Raw genomic sequence first — 22,899 nt, 5'->3', positions numbered from 1 at the left:
CCAGCTTCCACGAAGCCACTCATAAACGGTCCATGGAAAGAGGCACACTGGTCCCAGAATCTCTCCGATGGACCAATGTGTGCATGCATATGTGCCGTTTTATGCCTGAGAACATCAAATTCTACACTGGAGTCAGTCACAGCTCGCAGAAACGGATTGTGGCGAGGGCTGGGTCTGCGCCGGACGACTGCCGGAAGCCTGATTTTGATTGAATCTGACTTCTTAGCGGCTGCTGTGTCCTTCTTCTTCGCCGCCTATCGCGCCTTGTCGCGTTTGTTGACCATGGCAAAAGTAGGGAAATGTATATAACTCCGCTGCATATATTTTGTCCCGCCTTAGCGTCGTTAGTCAATGCTTGAGCTCCCCGGCACATTCCAGACCACTTTTTACTACATATGCCTCCATATATCTGTACATTAGTCCTTTATGATATATTTTCACTTAGATTTAGCTGCAATAAGTGTGAAATGGCCACCTTGGACCTTCATTTTATTTACATGGTGAAATAACGAGATTTCTATATGTGCCTATGCGGATTGATCAGGGGATGAGGCTCGTACTTGAGTCTAAGCTCTACAATAAGAATTGAGGGAGATATGAGTGAAAACTTTTGCCCTACCTGTCGTGACTATTTTTGTGTGTGTGGCGCTAAAATCACGCTGGGTCAACTATTCTGCAAACAGCAATAAACTGGCCCTAACAGACTCAAAGGTGCGCTGGCCAAAATGTCAATCTCCATCACAACGTCAAATGGAAGAAGATTCCGCATACTCAAAAGCATGGTGGAATTCAGGAGGAGATGGCCAGGTCCCTCCTACACCAGCTTCCTTCCAAAGTACTTCTCTTGAATCACTTGGATCCCCTGCTCACTGACAATGTTCGCTAAATCCGCCACCATTGCGATTGTCCTCGCCGCGCTCGCCGGTTTCTCCGCCGCTGTCCCCACAGCCGACTGCCGGACGAGCAAGACGTGCAGCAGCGGGAAGGTTGCCCTGGTCGCCCCTGCAGCCCCAGTCGGGTCATGCAGCACCGGGAAGGTCCAATGCTGCAACAGCGTTGAACATAGCACGCAACCACACGTCAACAACCTTCTACTTGGGTTGGAGCACTTTGGTCTCGTCAAGGGTCTCATTGGGGGTTTGACTGGCAACGTTGGAATTCAATGTAGCCCTCTCCTCCTGTCGGGCAACTCCTGGTAAGTCCCTTCGACGCCCATGTTAGACGAGGCAAGACTGATTAAACCGTTCACTCTTGCTCCAGCACGGCTCAAACCGCCTGCTGTGAGAATGTCCACTTCAGTACGTTGAAGATTATTACGTTGTGTGTGTTGCATCGTTATTGATAATTTCACAGATGGTCTCATCGCCGTTGGCTGCTCGCCTGTCAATTTGAGCCTCTTGTAAATGGTGGACTTGTGGCGGACAAGTACCACCGAGTACAGTCGGCCATATAGTGAATTCTGGGATGATTATTGTATTTATTTGGCCACTATATTTAAGGTGTCGATTCACTGGGAGTGAAGGACTAGCTACTGGTCGAGTAGGCCCCTTTGTAGAAATAGGATATCCCTGTAATCCCATCAATTTCTCACGATCGTTCCGTGTCGGCGCCTCGACTCCTCAACTATTTCACCTACCGTTGAGTTGTAGTTCATTGTCAAAATGAAGGATGCGGGTATATATTCGATAAAACGAGCTCTGCCTCGTATGGTTCGTGCTCAACCCTTCTTTCTTGTTGAATATGGAGTCTGACGGATCGTTTCACAGAGTTGGACACCGAAGAACCTGTACAATCTTTGGTTGCGTTCCAAAGGTTCTCGCGCAGACGAATTGAAGTTCACTCGTACCCACAAATCCCTTTTCCAACAGCGCTGGGTCTCCAAGGCCGTTGTGCGGGCATACCACGGCGACTACATCAACGAGAAAATCTTCAAACGGTGGTACCTTCCCGAAACACTCCCGGATGTACGCCCGCGGCGAAAAGTGTTGGGGGACGACAGCACGGACCTAGAGGCATTCGCACTGCGGAAAAAGAAGGAGAAAGCACTGGAGGAAGAAGTGGAAAAGAAAGGCATGGCGCCGGTCGGGAGTCTGATGTTCTCGGAAGTGGAGAGACGGATAGACGTGTTCATCTTTCGCTGCTGTTTCGTGCATAGCGTCTACGAGGCGCGCCGCTTGGTTATTCACGGAGATGTCATGCTCAACGGCAAGAAGGTGCGCCAAACTGCTATCTCGGAAGTTGACCTCCGTGTAAATGATATTCTAGCATCAAAACGCCAATACCCGTCTTGCACCTGGGGACATGGTGTCCGTGAACCCCGACGCTATTCGGTTCTTCAAGACACCAACTGGCGCGCACGACACACCGCTCCCTAGACTCTTAGACCAACCCTCTAGCGCCGTCACCGATGCACCCCGTGAGGATAACCGGAGCCTCACACCGTTCTACCTCCCCCCATACGCCTCCCCATGGATGTTCATTCCAGCGTACATAGAAACGAACTTCAAGACGTGCTCCGCCATCTACGTCCGCCACCCCACCGCGCGACCAGGGTACTCGGAGATCCCCACACCGTACGCTGCTGATGGCGAAATCGTGCGGTTCGCCTGGGAGTGGTATGTTAAGAACCGACCAAGGGTTCGAAGCAAGGCGCAGTTGGCACGGATGCCGGAGGACAGGGCGTTGGCGATAATGGATGACAAGGAAGACCACCGTGCATCCAAGAGGCTACAAGTCTCCCAACGGCGTCTCGGAAAGAGATTGGCGCGCCGTAGACACTAACTTAGGGTTTATCTTCACATATTATTATAAGAGTCTGGAAATACCTTCCATGAAGACAGTTTCATCTGAGATGAGGCAATCTTGATCCCTTTATCGCATCAATGGGGTAGTGGTAACCTGGGTCGTTGCCATCGAACATCGACCCGCCGCGAGTTCAATTCTCGCTTGATGCAGTCGATACGCAACTTTTTTTGCGTGGAACCTTTTCATAGCAACGTAGGAGCAAACATATGATTCCACTTCTCTGTCTCCTCGCTTTCTGTGTAACGTTATTATTTTAATTATGGCTCTGTCTCCCGTCGGTCGCAAGCAGTTTGCTGCTCATCGTGCGTAACATCCCCCACCATACCATCTTCAATATAGCTCCAACGACCAACGACAGTATCATTCTTTGTGGTCAACCTCGTCGTACTCGCGCTCTCAGTAAAGGTCAATGATTTCCAGGAATACTTCTGTGAGTTCCCCAATGGACTTGCGAGCTTGGTTGTGGTGCTGAGGCCGGTTGCCAACGCAGTCATGGCAGACCTCTTCCCCCTCGGTCTTTCCATTACGACTCTAGTCATCCTCGTAGCCCTGTACGTTCACACCCGACTACTGTCTTTGCATCCTGACGTCGGCTTTCGAAGGTTCATCATTGATTTCGCCATTGTGGAGAATTACTCGGGCAGGCCCCAGTTCACGATTCCTCTGTTTGCGATATTGAGCGTCTTTTGGTTGGGTGAGTGCGCTTTCGCGATGGACTTGTCCCCGAGTATGTGCGTAATCGCGGATCGCTGCAGCGTTCAACGCGTTCTCCACCTCCCGCTGGCGCTTCGTCCCCCTCGAGTGCGACACCATCCCGGCCGAGTTCTCTGAAGACAAGGCGTGGTGCAAGAACCTCCAGGCGCTCAAGGCATTCGTCTGGGTTGAATGGGTTCTATGTACGAGCCCCGTCTTGATTTCAACGGAAAGCCTTCTTCTAACTCAGAATGATCTCTTACAGGTTTCTTGATCACACTCTTCACGGTCCGCTTCACCTTCACGGAGAACGCCCGCGGGCGCAAGCATATCTTCAGAGGCCCGCTCTCGCGGTACAACCCCAATGCGGGCGTCTTCGGCCACGGCGTGGGGTACAATTTCGGCGGCGGTGCCGCGCGGGATAGCGAGTTTCTCCAATACGAAAAGTAAGTAGTAAACCCTTCGTCGTCGATGTCATTCGCGCCCGCGACGATTGCTGGCACGTCACCGAGGCGGCCAAAGTTGATATCGTTCCGCTCGTTTGTCCCTCCCGTTCGTTGCCTTTTTCTTCAAGCTGCCCACCTTTATTTCTTGATATCCTTTGTCTGTTCTTCCGTCATGCTGTAGGCTAGGCCAAGCAAAAATGTATGTTGTGATAATGCTGCTGGTGTGCGTGATGAGTGATGGAATAACTAACACAGCCCAACGTTCTTGACACGATCCAGGTAGCATTAGAACGGAATAACATGTATTCTACCCCGAGGACCGGTCGATGTGGGGGGTCTCAGTCTTTAGGCCGGTGACCGTCCTATCTATGAAACTCCTCTTTGAGCGACAACCTGGTCACGAGCCTACTCTAGGGGTTATAGGTAGTTATAGGAGACGTCGAGACTTACTCCATGACTTCCATCATCAACCTACTTGTCGAAACGAGTGTCGGTAGGGCACCACACAATCTGCTTCTCCTCAGTGTACCCCTTGATAGAATATGCTCTTTTTCTCTTAAGCCACGGAAATGGCTTCGCTTCGTTGCATACATTGCCTGCAATGTTGAGGGTGGACTCTTCAAACTCGATACAGTCCAAGGCAAAGTGGAATGCAATATGAACAATTCTGTCTTGGACGGCAACTCCTACACCTTCGTACCCAACGGAGACATCAATTTTATCAACCCAGAGACTCGAAACCATGCCATCCACTCCTGTTAAGAGCCACACCCGCAGGGGGGCTCGGGACTACGCAGACCCGTGGGTGCGTGGTTCCACGTAGAGGCATGGAGGGGAAACAAGGATGCAAGGACATACAGGCTTGGCTTCAGCTACTGGCTGCGCCTCCCACACTCTTGCATGCTGTAAGTACGGCGGTACTTACTCCTGTCCCCTGAGTCACATGATCACCTGATCATGTCGTACTTAAGGCTGTTTTGTTGTATTCCATAACTCTAACTTGTACGACTACTTACAAGTATACAAACACTGGTCCTCATACGTTCTGAGTGTTCCTGCCCTGTGGCAGGCTTCCACGTGCCCTGTATTTCCTGGAGGGGGTTCCTACGCAGGTACCAAGGGTACAAGTGGAGGCGAGGGGAGTGAGATGGAGGCCTCAATGAAGAGGCAAGGGTGTGAGTGCGGATAAGGAACTAATATTCAAACTAAGGTAACTGTATGTATGGTACAGGAATATATACTGGGGAACACGCAGTGTCTGCACATTCATGAAACAGCAATGAGTCCGGTCGTAATAAGTACAGTGTGCTTGAATATGTACTTAGTCTGTAATTCAAGAAGTCCGAGTAGCCACATGTATACGTGGCCCAAGCCCATAGCCGGGAACGCACGTGAATGCGCCCCTAGTAGCTCCTAAGGGGCCTCCTGGATGCGCCTATAACAACTCCAATGCATCGTTGTTTCAGACAACCTCTCAAGAGCAGGTTGTGAAGTATTATAGGGGTTGCCCGTTCTCCCAATTGATTCCTGGTCTATGCAATGTTTGCACACTCCAAAGGAGCCCAGGTCAGTCACTGTTTTCTGTCTGTGAACCTTACATGTCAATGATTCCATAGTACTTGGAAACTATCCTTTGTGCAGCTGGCCATCAGGTTATTGATATAGATGACCCTGGCAATCTGATATTAGCGAGTGCAAATCATCACACATCCTTTGACTGGTATGCACTGGGCTTTCTCAAGGTATGTACATGTTCACATCTTGCTTTGACCAGAGGCTAATGAAGCCAATCCAGACATCCAATACATACCTTGACACCACCAACATACATATAGACACACACATAGGGAGTGATACTTACTGTGTCACCACTCACACTTTCCTTGAGGGATATGAATTGCTTCACAACCAGCACTCAGACCTTGCCCATGGTTCAGGCTGACCTGGCTATATGCCCTTCCAAGCCTTCCCAGTTTCCTCTCAGCCCTCAGATGATGTGACACTGGGTATGCATCTGTGATCTGGCTTTATCCCAGTCTTACTTACCTATTCTCTGTAGCCGCTTCACGGGATTGGGAAGGAGCTGGAACACCATCGGGTGGGTGATATGCTTGTCTTGAGACCCATCTGTTGTTCATACATTTTTAAAGCCATTAGGCATCAAAGGCTAGTCCTTCTATCTTTCTCTTGCCTTGCATTATTGACTATCTTTGTTACAGTGGAAAGCCTTGAGCTCAAGCCTCTTGACTTTTTACTGCACATTACCTGCATTTCAAACATGCATCTCTACGTTTGGGAAAGCTAGCTGTGAATCCTTCAATCCATTTATCGCATGCCACAGGCCTTTACTCTATAACCATGCCGAAAAATGGAAGCCAGTCAATGAAGACTGTCATCATGAAGAGGAAAAGGGACAGTCCTCGCTTGATATGATCCTTGGGCTACATCTATTCTTCTGGGGTTCTTCAATTGTGGAGGAGGAGAAACGACAGAAAGAGTTGGAGGAAAGGGCAAAGCTCGAAGCTCAGGAGAGCTCCAAGCAAGCGGTGTGTTGGTTATCTCTGTTAGTGCCGTATTAGTCATTCTGGGGTTACTTCCCAGGATGGGTCGCACCCTCACTTTCCTCAGTTTGCATCCTACGCTCACTGAGGTAAAGTTATGTTGTCAATCCTTGTCTACTGTAACTGACCGTTATTATCAGGATACGGTTCAGGTACATATCAATATACATAGTTTGCATCCTACGCTCACTGAGGATACGGTTCAGTTTCAACACGGTGAAGGCATGGCTCAAGCAAACCAATCCCTAAGGCCAATGTCTCATATGCATGAGCTATTGTAGAGTGTATTGTGTCTGAATGCTGTGGTTACAGTACCTTTCATTGTTGAGCTCGGATTACCGGAATTGGGGGCCGAGACCGTGTCATTGGCCATGTAACGCCAGTGGCATATTGGGTGGCATCCCAGGAGTTGGGGTCACTGGAAATCATTGGTGTTACATAACATCCAGACCTCAGATCACAGAGGCGAAACTACGCTGACAATAGTCAAAGGGTTGTGATATTAAAATTGCAGGTCCCTTTGGCAATCCTATCTATAGAATAGAGGCAATGGTCGACAGTCAAAGTGACACAACTTTCAAGACAGAAAATAGTGAAAGTAGATGAGGACCCGCTGGAGATAGATTACACCGCGTACCAATCATCCTCCAAGTTACAACATAATGATCGCCATTTTGCTTGTACAATGTGGCCTACAGGAGATCACAAGCTTAAGGACACTCTATTTGTCAAATAGTTGAGATGATAAATTGGTTACTCTACACCTATACAGCACGGTATACGATGCGTCAACCTCGCATCCGCTTCTATGCACCCACCTTCACACCTCCCCATGCGACTCTCTGACCGCCTCGTCTACCATCCTGCTGTTGCCTACCTCCGTCACCCCCGTGTGCGCCTGTAGGAGCCGGGGTCGCCCCCGAAGCGGTCAATTTTGCTTGAGGTAGAGGCATATTCCGCAGATCGTCAAAGATACGCTGGGCCCGTTCGGTGTTTTTTATGAACCAACCGGCGTAGCGACGCCCGATGGTCGATTCCGCGATATGCACCATGTTCTAGAAAAGAGGAAAAGTCAGTCACTGGAAAGGGCGTAATGGAGAACTGAGAAGATGCTTACTCCGTCGATGACGAAATTTAGGTCGCTCGTCGATATTGTCTCGCCATCCAGCAACCCCTTGGAACCGCCTGTCCCCGAGTGAGTACCCTCACCACCTACCACCCTGCTCACGCTCCGACTGGCTTGTTTCATAACCATCATCTCCTGAATCATCTCCTCCTCATCTGTGTCCAGGAAATTGGCTAGCTTGGATGTCCCGAGACTGGTGTAGAGCTTGAGGAAGCTGCGGAGTGTGGGGACTTGCGCAGACGCGCTTACGTCGGCGAGGAAGAGGGCGAGGTGGCGCTGCGAAGAGTCTTGTTGGACGGAGGGGGCGGGGGTGTTGGGGGATGGGGAGGATGGGGAGAGGAGGACGGCGAGGGCTTGCGGATCGTCGTACGGTGGGGGATTGGCAGTGATGAACTTCGGGCAGGCGTGAATGAAGAGTTCCTCGAATGCCGGTAGCGCATCGTCACTAAAAATGTCACCATACAAGAATCAGTATCTGGCATCCCGAAGCCCACGATCGGTCTCTTACCCTCCACGAGCCATCTTCGTATACGCATCAGCGTATCTCTCTTTTGCGATGTTGGCAATGTTGTCGTCCAACCTGCTGGGCGACAGAGCATTGCACATGGCGAACATAGCATACATTCGGTCGCCTGTTTTGTTGATTTGATCGTATTGGTAGCTCCGGGTGTGGTACTGACGCATGCGCATGATGAAGTTGAGGATCGTTACTATGGTCCGGATGGCGTCGGGGTAGCGGCGGAGCATCATGTAGCAGAAGGATACGTAGTAGTACGTAGAGACGTGGCAGGCCGTTACACGGGTAAAAGGCGACTGGTGAAGGACTGTATTAGTAGGCGGTCAGGGCATGTGCGGTTGCGCGTACTTTCTGGTTCAGTTCAACGTTCTCCATGACCTTGAGCGCCAGCGTGAAATCACCGAGGAGGACGTGCACGCGTAGGAGTCCGATGATACTGAAGTAGCCGAGCATGCGGTAGAGAGGGAAAACACCATACTCGCCGACGATCTCCCTGTATCAAACTGTCAGTTGCATACGGCTTATCGTGTTGACAGAGGGAACACGTACGCGATCTCCTCGGGAGATTTTCCAGCCTGCTGGGCGGTGATGTACTCGTTGACCTTGGATTTTTGGATGAGTGAGTACAGGACGTTGAGGACGCTGTAAGAGCTCCAGACCTAGCTATGGATGAGAATATAGCGAGGGCAGAAAATAGTAGTACGTACGCCTCCTCCCTCGGCCAGTAGACCCAGCTCATCATCCGTTTTTGATTTGACCTTGGAGCGCCATGCGCAGAAGGATTGGTATTGATAGATGAACTCATCGATGATATCCCACAGCCACTGCTCCGGGAGTTCAAGTTTTACGGGTCCGTCCGAATCTAAGCAGTCGTTCAAGAAATCAGGTCGAGTTACGATGATTGACACTGACTGAGCAAGTAATTGAACAATTCGCAGCTGTTTTCGTAAGAGTGGAAGCGATCGTCGATGTTTGGTGACAGACGAGAGTAGACATGGCGGTAGTAGAGCTCGCGATAGAGGATGAGGAATATGGGATCGTCGTTCACGAGAGGTGCAATGACTTCTGCCTCCGGCCATTCCGTCTTAGCGTAGAACTTTTCGGTGAACTTGTTCCAGCCGCTCTCATATGCGACGGTGATCTCAGCAAGGTTGTTGTCGAGAACGGCGCGGTGGAAGTGAATTATGAACTTGAGATACGACGTATTTAAGTCACAAATCCATTAGTCTATAGTGAAACGTACATTTTTCACTGCGTCTGGTATTTGTGAGAACGCCGCTTGCTGCGCCATATGTTGCTGAACTGCCATCAGAGTAGCTTCTGTTATTTGGGTAGGCTGAATTTGGGCTAACGCAGCAGTTAATGGGTGCACGACATCCGAGATTGCAGTTCACTTAGGATGCTTACCCTCATCGTAGGCACCCTGGCCATAGTTCCCAATTGCTAGTGAGAGATCGACATCGTGGATGTCTTCCTCGATGTCAGCTTCTGCGGCCCATAGAGGCATACGCTGTTGAGCCATGGTCGAATTACTGAAGGGTCACCGGTCACCACTGGTATCGTCTCAAAGAAATTGGAGCTTTGAGTGACCGTGAGATATCGAATTGCTGGAACAGATCCCACGTGACTGAACGCGCTTCTCGCCTCACAGTTAGCTGCAACGGTCGCTGAGCACCGTGGGCGGATGAATGCTATCTTTCTCCCAAATAACGCGACAATCAACACAAAACTGGCTGCAAACCGTTCCAGTAACGACCTTGCTCCCCAGTAGTCCGTCCTGCGTGCGTCCATATCCTGCAACCACTCCCATGTCACTTTGTAGCTCAGGAAGGGTATAGGCCTTTGGGACGCTTTCAGGTGAGACAATATTCTTACCCAGACTCGCAGTGATCTAGGAGCACCCTTGCAACTGAAGGGGATCTTCTATTCCTTGATTGCCCAGTATTGATTTTGCTTTCGTTCAGCTTCTAAGAACACGTCTGTGGATACTACAAGGTCTGCTTGTATATCCCGTTTCCCTTTTACCCGGAGGACGCACCCACGATTATCACGTTACCGGACTCATTTGGGCGTGCGCAGTGCACATATAAGCTCTGATCATTCAGAGCGCTCTCCAGCTTCGTTCAAGCAGTCATCACCACGCAAAGCGACACCTCCATCTAGCGCCGTCGAAAGCCCGAGACAGAAGAGTGGAGCCAAACGTCGAACTGCTCCTACCATGCAACAACAGCAGGCACCACCGAACCCGTTTCTTCGTGCACTTAACGAGGCGGCAGAACGACGCCGCCAGGATGCCAGTAACAACAATCGCAACAAATCCTACCCCCTGTTTCCCCCTCTTCCAAGCGCCTCGGGGTCAGGTATGGAATCAGAAACGCAGCAAGTAAATGTGAATAATAACGTCGGGCCATTCCCAAGCCGTGGGCGAGGGCGTGGGCGAGAGGGATTCGGTGAAGCGCCTCGAGGTGGACATCAACATTGGAGGAACAATGTGAGCCGCGTTTCATCTTGATTTTGGGGTGGTCGATGAACCTTGATCGCGAATCAGCCTTCAGCTGCGGGTCAACCTTCGCACCAACCTCAAGGTCGTCCATACAGACAACCCCCCAACCCCAGCCCCGTGTCCATTCCATCACCATCAACACCTCACAGTACATACCAACCCGATGTGCCAAGAGCAGTCTCGCCCGTTTCTCGGGCTATGGAGCACGCAAGATCTGTGTTACAACGCCGCCCACCACCACCACATATTCAACGGCTGCCACAACAGCAGCAACCACAACAAACCCGCCCACCTCCTCAACGTACTAAACGTCCTCAGGGTGCGGAGGAGTTACGAAGGGAAACCCTACGCCGTATCAATGGATTCGTTAACTGGAAGTTTGGAAATGAATTTCGCGTGGAGCTGTTCGGGAGCGGGCATTATGGTGTGGCTTCCCCGTCGAGTGATTTGGATTTGGTCATCGTGGTCAGTTGCTTCCTGGTTGCTGGCCGGAAGTGTGTCGTGTTGAATGTTGGATTTCTTTTCGAATAGGATCGGAACCGGATGACCGGATTTCGTCCCAGCGAATCCCGCGGGGATTGGCTTCCCTGTAAGTACACCAATAACATTCAGTGAACCAGTACAGACTCTGACTTCATTTTTCATACAGCTATCTACAATATCAGGTCAGTGTAGGCATTGACTTGCTCTTTTGACGGTCGTTCACCTAGTACTTGTATGTAGGCGGCTAGGGAAAGATTTATGGGATGCAGGTTACAAGAACGTGCTGGCCATCCCCTCAGCCAATGTCCCGATCGGTTAGTAGTTCTTTCTTCCCCAAGTGTATGCTCGCGCACAGCATTCACCACGTGCATCAAGTCAAATTCTTAGACCCCGTTACGGGGATGGAGTGCGACATCAACGTCAACGACCAGCTCGGCTTGATCAATTCGCGGATGCTGAAGATCTACTGTGATATGTCACCGGTACTTCGCCCGATGCTGTTCGCGGTGAAGGCGTGGGCGAAGCCGCTGGGGTTGAATAATCCGAGTGGAAAGATGGGGCCGAGGACGTTTAGTAGCTATGCGCTTGCGTTGATGACCATTGGATTCTTGCAGGTGCGCGTCTCAAATCCTGGTACATTCGGTTGCGCAACTCGAAGACTGAGAAGTAAAGGTCGGATGCTAATGCGGGCATGGCGATGTAGATGCGTGGGCTGCTGCCGAATTTACAAGCGGACTTGGAGCCTCTGGACCCGAAATGTGAGGACGAAGGCAGCATTTTCTGGGTTCGACAGAAACAGAAACGCATCAAGTGTGATATTAGGTATGACTCCCGCTCGGCGGTGCCCGTGCCTGTCCAGAATGATATCGAGCTCTTGATGAAAGACTGGTTCAAGCGAGTACCTTTCCCCCAATGCTCAGTCTAGACCAATCCTGACGCGCACTCGGGCGGTGTAGGTATTGGGGCAGGGAGTTTGATTATGCGGAAATGATGGTTGTCATCCGCGAGGGAGGGATTGTGAGAAGGCCGGTTCCGATGCAGGAGCCAGAGAAGAAGAAAAAGAAGAAGGGGAAAGGGAAAGCATCGGCGGAGGAAGTTCAGCAGTTCGAGCAGGAGCAGGGGCAAAATCACGAAGGGCAGGGGGCAGCGTTAGCTACGGAGGTCGAGGGGGCGCATGCGGAAGAGCCCAAGACTGAGGAAGTTGAGGAAGTAGAAGAGGCGGAGGATGATGAGGTCATCGATATAACGGACGCAGGCGATGCCTTTGAGCTCGACTCGAACGCTCCGGGTGGCTCCTCGACAGCTGCTTCCCAATCTACGCAAGGTGTTCTTCAACCCCAGACCCAAAACGATGGAGCTGCTGCGGCCAGCGCTACTGCAGAAGGGAACGTTGTCACCCAGCTACCTGCTTATGAAGACCAGTGGAAGTGGCACCAACTCGTTGTTGTGGATCCTTTCATACGCAATAAGGTTAGTCTTTTCAGTTTCTTTGCGTTACGTTGCGCGGCGAGTTGACGTTCTTTGACTTGAACTCAATCGCAATTGCGAATCGTGAATCGTTGATCTGTAATAGAATGTGGTGCAGGGGACCAAGCAACGCGTGCCGATTTTTATAGAGGCGTGCAGGGATGCAGTGAGAGAATTGGACGCTGGGAAGACGGTGAATGAGATGGTTGCGGGGTTGGTGCCAGTGGCTTTTCCATCCGCGCCCCCGCGGAAGAGGAAGTTCAAGAATAAAGCCAAAGGGAAGGGGAAGGGGGACCCGACCGCTCAGAAAGTGGAAACACGGTGAGGGAAATTGAAGGGCAGCATTATTTTGCTTTGAGGTACTTTCGAGCTTAAGGAAGATTTCTGTTTTGTCTTATCTAACATATAGGGAGTTGCGACCCATGGACGATGTTTATGCATTACAATGTGATCGCGAGTGCGCCTCGCTCGATAGCGATGAATATAGGCCACGATATTGGTAAATCTAACCTTACACTGTTCTCCGATACGTGTATGTGATGACAGAGTACCCTGACACAACGCGTATATGTTGGATATTGCGCTTAACGCGACGCGACGATGTCACATGGCATAAGGAACTGCTTGTTCGGCCCGACTTGTCCCACTAGCATCAACAACTCGGCAAGAAAGATAGCCCATATGGATCCGATGTATAAGTTCGTAAGTACGCAAACTAACCCAATCGATATTCCGTAATGGCGCTAATGAATTTTCTCGAAGCCGTCGCTCTGATGGTTCTTTTGGATGACAGACATTGAAATCTCGCTTCGCTGGCCGGACAGCGTCAATGAGCGAGCTGTAGGAATCGTACCCCATGATCGCTTTGTGACATAACGTGTCCGAGCAGTGATAAGGGTAAGGGCTCAACGGAACCAGAACATGAGGCGTCGAATAACTTACAGGGCACGAGGCAATCGCGAGGATCAGTTGAACGTGTATGTGGCGTGGCTCGCCCGACGAAGAAACTATGGCGAACAATGGGAATGGATATCAACTTCGCGCGTATTCCGCATGGAACTCGTTCCCGCAATATACTGACCATAGACTGCGGCTCCTTCGAATGGAAGGGGGTAACCATCATTTAATACTCAAGAGTGTGCTTCTTATGAACTGAACCATTTCACTTTGGTAAGCCCTATAAACCTACCTTTGTCGTCTCTTTCCCACTCTAAACGGTGGAATTGTTTCTTATCACCCCTCACCATCGCTTTCATCTAGATCGCCATGCCCGGCACACGAGGCTCGTGAACCCCATCGTCCTTAACTCTGCACATCGAACTCCACATATCACTTCCCCCTTACCCTCACTATGGACTACTTTAGCGGAGAGTACGTTGTTCATGACTTTGTCCTGCTAACTTGGATCTAACGAAACTAGACATACTGCAGGTCCAAGCAATTACCCCCACCCTCACGCGGAAGAGGTTGACTCAGCTACTCCCCCATCTTCCCCATCAGAGCGTGGCGAGAACCACCGTTCCAATCGACATACCCCAACAGCTCGTACGTACGCTCAGCTACTTGGCCGGACCACGGATGGACATCATAGCCACTCCAAGTCCACCCACCGATCTCGAAGTAAATACTCAGAATCACGCTCTCATTCGCATCGTTCAGACCACCGCTCCGATCACCATTACAACGACCCTAGCTCTTCATCAACGAACTCATCCTTGAAATCCAAAGCCAAAGTACAGAAACTCAACTCGCTCCTTCTCCTCACGTCCGAGAAGTTGACTGCGGAGGTCACTCGTTCACGAACAGCCGAAGAAAGGTTGGCTTCAGCGCTGACCCTTCTGACGAAATGCCGCACCGAGCAAGTTCAAGTCACGTCGCAGGTGTCGACTCTGAATACACAGCTGGAACTGTATAAGGCGCAGCTGGCTAGAGCGCAAGATGAGATTCTGCGGGCGCAGAGAATTGTTGACGAGGTGGAGAAGGGGAAGAAGGATGCTGAAGAGGCTGCTGCGAGGGCTAGGGCGCGAGCGAGGAAGTTGGAGGAGGAGAGCGTTGTGAGGCAAGCTATAGAACAGGGGAGGAGAGAGGGGTATAGACAAGGGTTGCGACAAGGACAACAACTGGCTTTAGAGCGGCTGAGTACGCGCCCTAGGAACGAGGCATACGAAGATGAGGAGGATGAAGAGGATGAGTACGATGAAACACCGACCTCAGCAGACTCAAAGTACGCTCTTACCTCTAGCACCAAGCAACGTCTTACTGATCACTCAAAATTCTCCAGATCCGACCGTTCGCTGTCCAGTGCCCCAAAGCGTAGTAAATACAACGATCCAGTGCACATCCCAATATTGGCTGAGCCAGTCCCTCTACGCGTCCCCTCCTCCAGAGCCACTTCGATAGCTCCCTCCGTAACTCGACGTGCACCTTCGTATTCACGGCCTATTCTGGTTGACTCCAAGAGTCCCGAGTCCATCCAACCTCTAGATCCCAGAGCTTCGTCATCTCGTCGAACCCCCATCTCTTCATCGGTTCCTCCGCAGCATGCATCTTCATCGAAACAACGAGACCAACAGCCGATCCAACCTCAACCCCCTCGCGATACCGCCCCATCAATCTCTCGCCGCAATACAGTCATCCCCCCAGACGGATTCATTCCCGTTCTCGGAAGCGACTCCATGATCAATCTTCCTGCTCCATACGAGCTATCCCAGACGCCTAAAACGATGGCCGCGAGCATCAAAGATGGCAAAGAGGATACTGAGAATAGCGATAAAGGTGGCGGGACATCTGTCCCCGCTGGTCGCATGCGCTCCGGAAGCCGCAGCACCGTACGCACCACGCAAGAGCAACGGTCAGATGTAAATCTAACTCAACGCCAATCCACACCAATCTATGCTGTCCCTCGGCCGGCCACTACTATGTCCTCTGCGTCCATCTCGCAGTTCGATATCCTCAGCCCGCCTAACTCGGCGGACAAAGAGCGTTTCCCCATCAATGGACCCTCAGGGCAGGTAAGACCGATCGATCAGGCTGGTGCTAGAGATGCCTACGACAGAAGAAGGGAAGAATATGGAAGACGCGCACCGCAGACACCTACACCCGCACCCAGGAAAGCACCCTTTCCACCCTATCCAGCCGATAGGAGGGGAGTCGTTCGGACCCCAAGCCAGGAGATAACAGAAGAATGGCGGTCAGCTAACTCATCAGCGTCAAAAGGGAAATCGGTACGTTGACCACTCTTTGTCTATCCGATGATTTTGATCCCTTTTCGCGCCGTGTTGTTGTTGCTTTGTTGTTTCTTACTCTTCTTTTTTGGATTCCCCGTCTTTCACGATTACTAGTGAGAACCAAACCAACATATTTTGCTTTTTTTCTGCTACGTCTAGCGAGCCGATCCCCCTGCGCTGGCGCCCCCCGATGCAGACCCATATCCGTCAGTATTACGGAGCCCTCCACGCGGACCTCGCCGTCCAAAGCGTATCGTGATGCCGGAGCCATTGTCTCTCGGCAGTGCCGCAGGTATCATGCAGCAGCAGCAGCAGCAGCAACAACATATCCACCCCCCACCACCCATACTATACCAAGACAAACCACAGCAGTCGAAAATACCATTCCCGCGACAATCGCCCGAGAATCAAGGTCACCAACATCGCCCTTCGCCACTCGAGTGGCTCCAAAAACGGCTCACGAATCGAACTGCATCGAATTCAACGGTGCCTCAGATCAGCGTTGAACCACCGGTAAGTCTCTGCGTCTGCGTCTCACCCGAGAGCTGGTTCAGTTGATGCTGATATGTGTTATCAGTCCCACTCTCCGTCCGGGCATTCCCAGGATGGCGACGAGATAGACATAGACCCCGTACTGTTGACACCCGACAATGCTAGTCATCATGCCTTACCCCCGAGCTACGATGCCCACAACAATAGGGATGCTGCCTCTCATAACAGCCCCGTCATCCTGCTCCCCTCGGACGAGCTACCTCCAGGATTTGTTGTTACATCTACGACTCCAAAGAGCGGGCAGCAGGCCCTCCCTCCCTCAAATAACACCTATGATAAGATGAAGATCTACGCTGATGCGGAACCTCATACTCGACCATCTACTTCGGCTACCACGTTGACCGGCGGTACCCAGCACAAGTCTGAGGACAGCCTCGGCAAAAATGGACTGTTGGCATCGCCGGCTTCACTCAGTCGGCCCTTCTCTATATTTTCAGATGGCTCGTAGTTTCGCTCGTGCATTATATGGACTTGTACCACCACCACCACCACCACACCCCAGTTTGTATAAATGTGTTTTGTAGCAAGTAAACTCAAACATTACCATGTCAGATTCAGATATGACCACCATCTCGCAACAATATAATGGTGACAATCACTTTTGACCATTAATCATCTACAAAATACAACATTGACACGCACTTTCGATTTGAATACATAAAAATACACTATAAAATAACTTGTGGTTCATACGGCATTGGCTTTATCCGAGAGCCATGCCTTCACCACTTGCTTGGAGCTCTCCTTAGCTTTGAGCTTTGACCCTTCCTCCAACTCTTTCTGTCATTTCTCCTCCTCCACAACTGAACCTCGGAAGAATAGATGTAGCCCAAGGATCATATCAAGCGAGGACTGTCCCTTTTCCTCTTCGTGATGACAGTGCTTGTGTCTATGGGCATCGGCTTTTTCATCAACTGGCTTTGGTTTTTCACCGTGGTTGTAGAGTAAAGGCCTGCAGTGTGCGATAAACAGATTGAAGGATTCACAGCTGGCCTTCCCGAATGTAGAGATGGTGTTCAAAACATAGGTAATGTGAAGTAAAAAATCACGAGGCTTGAGCTCAAGGCTTTCTGCTGTAACAAAAATAGTCAATAATACAAGGTGAAATAAAGATAGAAGGACTGGCCTTTAATGCCTGGTGGCCCTAAAATGGGATGTATGAACAACAGATGGGTCTCAAGACAAGCATATCACCCACCTGATGGTGTCCCAGCTCGTTCTGGATTCTGTGAAGCAGCTACAGAGAATAAGTAAGTAAGACTGGTATAGAGCTGGATCTGTTGAAATAAGCTGGTGAGGTCGCGCGAATTCCGAGTGAGCAAGCAGGTATGTATTGCATTTGGCTGGGACTCCAGCAAACACATGAAGAAAAAGTATACATGCACGCGCGAACTATATATTCCATTGTTGGGTACATTGAGAAGGGGCAGATTTTGTTGTTCCCCATTGACACTCACTTCGACAAGTAGGTTAATGGTGCAAGTCATGGTGCAAGTTAGGCTCATAAGTTTAACCCCTATCCTCCGGCGGATATACGTTACTTCACACCTGTCCGAAAAGTCAAGTTAACTACCGTAATACCTTCAATATATGTACAGGAGTACAAAGACAACTCAAAGTTCGGCACGTTGTAACAACGAAGAGAGCAAGGAAACCAAGTAGTCAACAACGGGGATATATACATGATGTAAGGGGCTAGTTCGTGTGCCGGCGAAATGGGAAATGTGTCTGCGTTATCTACTAACCCAAAAGCTGAAGAAATGGGTGGCCAAGGAGAATCAAAGCTCAACTATGTTTGCATTTTGAGTGTGTTCTTCGACAAAGGTGATTAACTCCTATCAATATAAGGAGTTCGAGTAAGTTATGCGTCTGAAACTGAAGAGGATTGCTACGGCTCACATGGCGCCAGGGTAGCTGACACTCTCGCTGAGATGCTCATTTGCTGGGTTGTACGTGAACCCTCTGAATTGATCTTGCACGGTCTCCGACAATGCGGAATCCGTAACGACGGAATCCCTCGCTTCCTCGTTCGTGAAGTCCGGATCGAAGTTGGCGACATCCAAGACACTCTCCTACGAACGCGTGTTCGTTAGCGGGGGGTGTCGACACGACAAGACGGAAGCAGGAAAGTATAGCGAATGGAATATGAAGTAGGAGGAACACTCACCACACTGGGTTTGAACGGTGGCTGAATCTTCTTCGCCATCAACCGATTCCAATCAATGTACTTCGCAAAGAACGGATGTCTCTTGATTTCTTCACCGCCATTGGCACCCAGTCTCTTCGTAGGGTCCCTTTGCAGTAGAGCAGTCATAACGCTCCGTGCTTCCGAGGGCATGTCGGGAGGGAAGTTAAGCGGGTCGGTGAGAATACGTTGGTACATCGTGTTCACGTTCTCATCGTAGAAAGGCGGCAGACCGGTCTTTACAACACGGCGTGAGAGGTGATCATTATAATAGGGGAGATAGGTTTTACTTACCATCATTTCGTAGAGCAATACACCGAGTGTCCACCAGTCGACTGTCTTTGTGTATCCTTGGCTCTCTAGCAACTCTGGCGCGATGTATTCCGGTGTACCGCAGAAAGCTGGGAAAGTACGCCAATCAGAACGGCGCGGACGCAGGCAGTTTAGAGGGAATTACGCACTGTTGGTCTTCTCCGTTTCGGACATGTTCAGTTTGCAAAGACCTGATTCGTACGATCAACATCATCTCGTCAGGAGGAGGAATCACATCTTTTACCGAAATCACAGAGTGCAATGTGGCCGGTGTAATCGAGGAGGATGTTTTCCGGTTTCAAATCACTTTATGAGGACGAGGGCATAAAATATGCTGTCAAAGGGACAGATAGGAACAAGACACACCGATAGACGACATTGAACCCGTGCAGATGCTCCAGTGCGCACAGAAGCTCTGCCGCATAGAATCTACTACGATCTTGGCCGAATTTACCCTCTCTTTGTAGATGATAAAACAGTTCGCCCCCATTCACTGAGATAACGCAAAGCACTATTAGTCCAGGGTTGACGTTATCCTACGCGCTAACCGGGACTCACCGAATGACATGACAAGATATAGCTTGTCCGGATTTTGGAAGGAGAACTTGAGGGGTACGATGAATGGGTTGTTCACTAGGGCTAGGACCGTCCGTTCCGCTAGTATATGCGTGATCTCCCCAGGGCGCTGCGCGATATGAGCTTTCCGGATGGTCTTGAGCGCGTATATCCGTTGTGTGTCCTTTTTCCGCACTTGCATGACTTTGCCAAAGCTGCCTTTCCCAATCACTTTGAGGAGATCGAAAGCTTCAATGGTAAGGTATTCATTTCGGAGTGGTTTGAAGTCAATCTTCAGGTGGAAGGAGCCTGATCCGGACGTTGCTGTGTACCATTGATCTGAGGCATGCTGATAAGGCTGACGTTAGTGCTATATCAATCAAGACAACGATGGGAACCGCACATGTCCATCCAACATGGGCGCGAGGTCGAGGCGGGCCATCAGTAAGTCGTTCCCCATATCTTCCTGATTCTGTACGGCGGAGGCTGTCCGCACATAGGCTGATACGGCAAGATTTGATGTACGAGACACATCGCTGGCAAAGCGAGCCACGATTTGAGTTATTGCTCGTCTCAGACGTTGATAAGTACTCCCAACGACACTCACAAGTTCGCTCGGTAATTCCAAATTGGATTGGATAGATCCCCTCCAAGAGCGTCGATGAGCACTTCGTTCTTGTCAAATTCGAGCACGACGTATGGGAGCCACCAACAGCGCCCGCGCTGCATGCTCTCCCTGTTGCTTGTCGAGGTCCTGGGGGGCGCTGATTCTAAGGCCTTCTGGATCACTTCGGGTACATGCATCCCGGGCGCGAGCGCAAGACCTCTCCCTAAGCGACGTCTCGCGCCTCAATACTAGTGTCCGCGAAACACCATATCTGACGCACCAGAGAAGATCCTGATCGTGAGCATACCAGACCGCGAGATATCTGCCGAGCCATTGGGGGGTTTGGGCGTCGTTGGCCGCGAGGGAATTGGGGTCACAGATCTCGAAATGACACCGTTCTCTTTGGTATCTTTGCCTTCTATGCGCCAGGACAATCATATCAGCAACTCATGGCGATCAGACGAAGGTAGATTGTGGACTCACTTTTTGGTGCCAGCTTTGAGGAGAACATGGTGGGGGGAGGGGATGGGTGATGGTACAGGTCAAGGATGAGAAAGAGAGGCGCCGAACCAGCGACGAGAACGGTTGCGAACACTATCGGAGTGTTACTGATGAAAGTGATGACTTTCCCTTACGAATCTTTCGCAGCATACAAGCCCCTGATTCGGCCCCTATCCCATCATTCAGCTCGACGTCGAGATCAATGCGCTCTGACAGATGCCCGAAATCAGAGGCGACCGCTGGAAAATCATACATTGATAGCATGTTGGATTGAAACGCGAATTTTGCCTAGTAGTTGACACCATGGATGGCATCAAACACCTATAATTACTCAAATGGAATGATAATATCGACAGAAAATGCATCAATTTCGTGGACGCCGAAGGTTGGTGCAGGGTAATTTTCAAAACAATAGTGCTTGGAATGAGTACGCTAGTCCAAAGCTCTAAAGCTGTGTTGACAGTAGGAATCTTCCAAGTAAAAGAGGGAATAGTGCCATAGCCATCGACTAGTGGTAGATGATTGCTGACTGAATGTTCGGAAATAGAACCCCAGAACAGATTTCTGCAAGGCAGGCTGAGAGACAGGGCGATCAGAGCAGTAGAAGGGAAACTTCTCTTTGTATACACACCGAGAATGATACCATTGGTCATTTTGACATTTGATCCAAACACAAAGAACATGGGATAGCAACGATCAATGGCAGAGCCACCCACCAATTAAATCGCCCCTCTTCACATTGCACATCAAGATAGCCCCACAGCTCAGCTAGGTCGTATGAAGCCTTACAAAAAGCGACATGAAGCTCGTGTGCCAATACGGTGTATATCTGCACTCCTCGGTAAAGTATTGGCGGAGTCGCGAGCGGTGGGAACGCACGCAGCAGCGATGCCAATGGACCACGATTCAGCCATCATCATTCTGCAGAGACAGAGATGTCACTCGAAACGGGGGTTATAGACAGGCGTGGCAGCGCCGGCAGACTTCGTTCGCGCGCTCGAGGCCTGCGGCTATCACCGTGGGGGTGGGGAAAGCCCACTGCCGCCGTCTCCCCCCCTCCCGCGGCACGCAGCGGAGGCGGCAGCGCCAGTGCAGCTATCGCGCTGATGTCGGGCAGCGCAGGCATAGGCGGGAACGTCGATTCGCGCAGCCGCCGATCGTGGCAGCACGCCGAGGGGCTGCTTGGCGTCGGCGACATGCTCCCGTCGGTGCTTTCGAGAGACTGCCGGTAGGGAGGGAGCGTCGGGACGGAGCTGTTCGTCGAGAATGTGGTGGTGCGTGCGGAATTGGGTATAGGCAGGCTTCGCTCTCGTGCCCTTCGGTCGGCGCTGAAAAGGGTGATTAAGTCGATCTCGTTGCCCATTCATCAGAATCGGAAGCAACTTTCACTGACCCGGTGTTACTGCTACTGTCATGCGGAGCAGTAGAGTTCTTTGCTGGAAACGCGAAAACGCTGGCAAACGCGCCCCGCCCTTGATCTAGAAACCTGTACCAGCGATTGCTGATGCTATGTGACAGTCCACCCAACGTCGGCAATGTTCTGTGCCCTTCAGAACCTGCCGTAGAGCGTCGCCCGCCCCGTGTGCGCCAAGCCCATCTGGCGCTGGCGAAGAACCCGGGACCCCACTTTGGAGAATGTTGCCCGCGAAGCGGAATGCGCGACGTCATCGAACTGGGAGACGTCAGGGTTTCTTCGGATACCCAGCCAATGCCGGGGCTCCTGGGCGACGCGTCGTGGGCCACCCAGGCGGCGGTGTGCAACCTATCGTCCGCCACCCGTGCGCCAACGGCAGGACGCAGATCGTTATAACCCCACGATTCGCCGGTGGCTGACTTCGCACTGGCGGTGCGCGATTTAGCTTTCTTGAACCCGCGGTACGCGACGAACAATGCCGCCATGAGAAGTATGGTGACGTTTGTCCCGAAGAGCACTTGATTGGTTCTCTGGTACCTGTGGAGGAGGCAAAGACATGTAGATATTGGGGGATAGGCTGCACAATGCTCACCTTGCCTCAGAGGCTATGAGTTGCGCCAAAATCGAGGTGTCGGGATTCGGCATCCAGACTATCTGGGAGGGGATGCTGGGAACAGCACCGTTAACGGATACTTCAACTCTGTAGTATGTAATTCGGACTCACGAAGGCATATCGCCCGCAGGAACTGGGGTGGCCTGCGCGCTGGGCGTACTGGCAGGGCAGCATAAGTATCTTCCTCGAGGCTTCCCGACGCACTCACGCAGAGGGTACAGAGTCCGTTTTTGTGTCTGTCAGAGTCGAAGCCATGGCTACGCAAGAGAGTGTGGGGCAAACGAGCGTGGGGCGAGCCAACTTGAACGCCGCAAAGAAGCAAGGCCCATTTT

At 51.1% G+C, this 22,899-nt stretch overlaps 8 protein-coding genes and 1 non-coding gene across 9 annotated transcripts; 6 read left to right on the top strand and 3 right to left on the bottom strand.

Moving 5' to 3' along the window:
- Window positions 1–875: 875 nt before the first annotated feature.
- Window positions 876–1,403, top strand: PC9H_001965 (uncharacterized protein; the record flags this gene model as incomplete). The annotated part of the gene is made up of 3 exons (XM_036771610.1): window positions 876–1,195; window positions 1,261–1,298; window positions 1,354–1,403. 3 exons carry the CDS (start codon window positions 876–878, stop codon window positions 1,401–1,403), a joined length of 408 nt encoding a protein of 135 aa, XP_036626231.1.
- A 258-nt stretch (window positions 1,404–1,661) lies between these two features.
- Window positions 1,662–2,781, top strand: NAM9 (mitochondrial 37S ribosomal protein nam9; the record flags this gene model as incomplete). Its single annotated transcript, XM_036771609.1, has 3 exons — window positions 1,662–1,709; window positions 1,767–2,213; window positions 2,266–2,781. The coding sequence occupies 3 exons, from the start codon at window positions 1,662–1,664 to the stop codon at window positions 2,779–2,781; spliced, it is 1,011 nt and encodes a 336-aa protein (XP_036626230.1).
- Window positions 2,782–2,876: 95 nt separating this feature from the next.
- On the top strand, window positions 2,877–2,954 carry PC9H_001963. The gene has a single exon. It is a non-coding gene; the product is annotated as a tRNA-Gly (tRNA).
- A 110-nt stretch (window positions 2,955–3,064) lies between these two features.
- Window positions 3,065–3,948, top strand: PC9H_001962 (uncharacterized protein; the record flags this gene model as incomplete). The annotated part of the gene is made up of 6 exons (XM_036771608.1): window positions 3,065–3,107; window positions 3,164–3,235; window positions 3,296–3,356; window positions 3,408–3,499; window positions 3,561–3,701; window positions 3,764–3,948. The coding sequence occupies 6 exons, from the start codon at window positions 3,065–3,067 to the stop codon at window positions 3,946–3,948; spliced, it is 594 nt and encodes a 197-aa protein (XP_036626229.1).
- Window positions 3,949–7,311: 3,363 nt separating this feature from the next.
- Window positions 7,312–9,670, bottom strand: PC9H_001961 (uncharacterized protein; the record flags this gene model as incomplete). The annotated part of the gene is made up of 9 exons (XM_036771607.1): window positions 7,312–7,560; window positions 7,623–8,076; window positions 8,140–8,444; window positions 8,497–8,641; window positions 8,698–8,807; window positions 8,856–9,010; window positions 9,061–9,337; window positions 9,392–9,495; window positions 9,556–9,670. The coding sequence occupies 9 exons, from the start codon at window positions 9,668–9,670 to the stop codon at window positions 7,312–7,314; spliced, it is 1,914 nt and encodes a 637-aa protein (XP_036626228.1).
- Window positions 9,671–10,366: 696 nt separating this feature from the next.
- PC9H_001960 (uncharacterized protein) lies at window positions 10,367–12,926 on the top strand (the record flags this gene model as incomplete). The annotated part of the gene is made up of 9 exons (XM_036771606.1): window positions 10,367–10,639; window positions 10,697–11,116; window positions 11,183–11,240; window positions 11,301–11,316; window positions 11,375–11,448; window positions 11,510–11,748; window positions 11,838–12,022; window positions 12,091–12,604; window positions 12,708–12,926. 9 exons carry the CDS (start codon window positions 10,367–10,369, stop codon window positions 12,924–12,926), a joined length of 1,998 nt encoding a protein of 665 aa, XP_036626227.1.
- A 1,026-nt stretch (window positions 12,927–13,952) lies between these two features.
- On the top strand, window positions 13,953–16,828 carry PC9H_001959 (uncharacterized protein; the record flags this gene model as incomplete). The annotated part of the gene is made up of 5 exons (XM_036771605.1): window positions 13,953–13,972; window positions 14,022–14,825; window positions 14,883–15,825; window positions 15,988–16,341; window positions 16,406–16,828. The coding sequence occupies 5 exons, from the start codon at window positions 13,953–13,955 to the stop codon at window positions 16,826–16,828; spliced, it is 2,544 nt and encodes an 847-aa protein (XP_036626226.1).
- Window positions 16,829–18,208: 1,380 nt separating this feature from the next.
- PC9H_001958 (uncharacterized protein) lies at window positions 18,209–20,804 on the bottom strand (the record flags this gene model as incomplete). Its single annotated transcript, XM_036771604.1, has 13 exons — window positions 18,209–18,215; window positions 18,280–18,452; window positions 18,548–18,802; window positions 18,860–18,966; window positions 19,027–19,068; window positions 19,122–19,183; window positions 19,244–19,370; window positions 19,436–19,781; window positions 19,836–19,968; window positions 20,040–20,262; window positions 20,320–20,457; window positions 20,523–20,633; window positions 20,693–20,804. 13 exons carry the CDS (start codon window positions 20,802–20,804, stop codon window positions 18,209–18,211), a joined length of 1,836 nt encoding a protein of 611 aa, XP_036626225.1.
- A 652-nt stretch (window positions 20,805–21,456) lies between these two features.
- Window positions 21,457–22,822, bottom strand: PC9H_001957 (uncharacterized protein; the record flags this gene model as incomplete). The annotated part of the gene is made up of 5 exons (XM_036771603.1): window positions 21,457–21,868; window positions 21,934–22,491; window positions 22,547–22,621; window positions 22,679–22,726; window positions 22,776–22,822. 5 exons carry the CDS (start codon window positions 22,820–22,822, stop codon window positions 21,457–21,459), a joined length of 1,140 nt encoding a protein of 379 aa, XP_036626224.1.
- Between the last annotated feature and the right edge of the window lie 77 nt (window positions 22,823–22,899).

The sequence above is a fragment of the Pleurotus ostreatus genome, assembly GCF_014466165.1.
Source record: "Pleurotus ostreatus strain PC9 chromosome Unknown scaffold_10, whole genome shotgun sequence".
Lineage (NCBI taxonomy): Eukaryota > Fungi > Basidiomycota > Agaricomycetes > Agaricales > Pleurotaceae > Pleurotus > Pleurotus ostreatus.
This window is presented reverse-complemented; position numbering and strand designations above follow the sequence as displayed.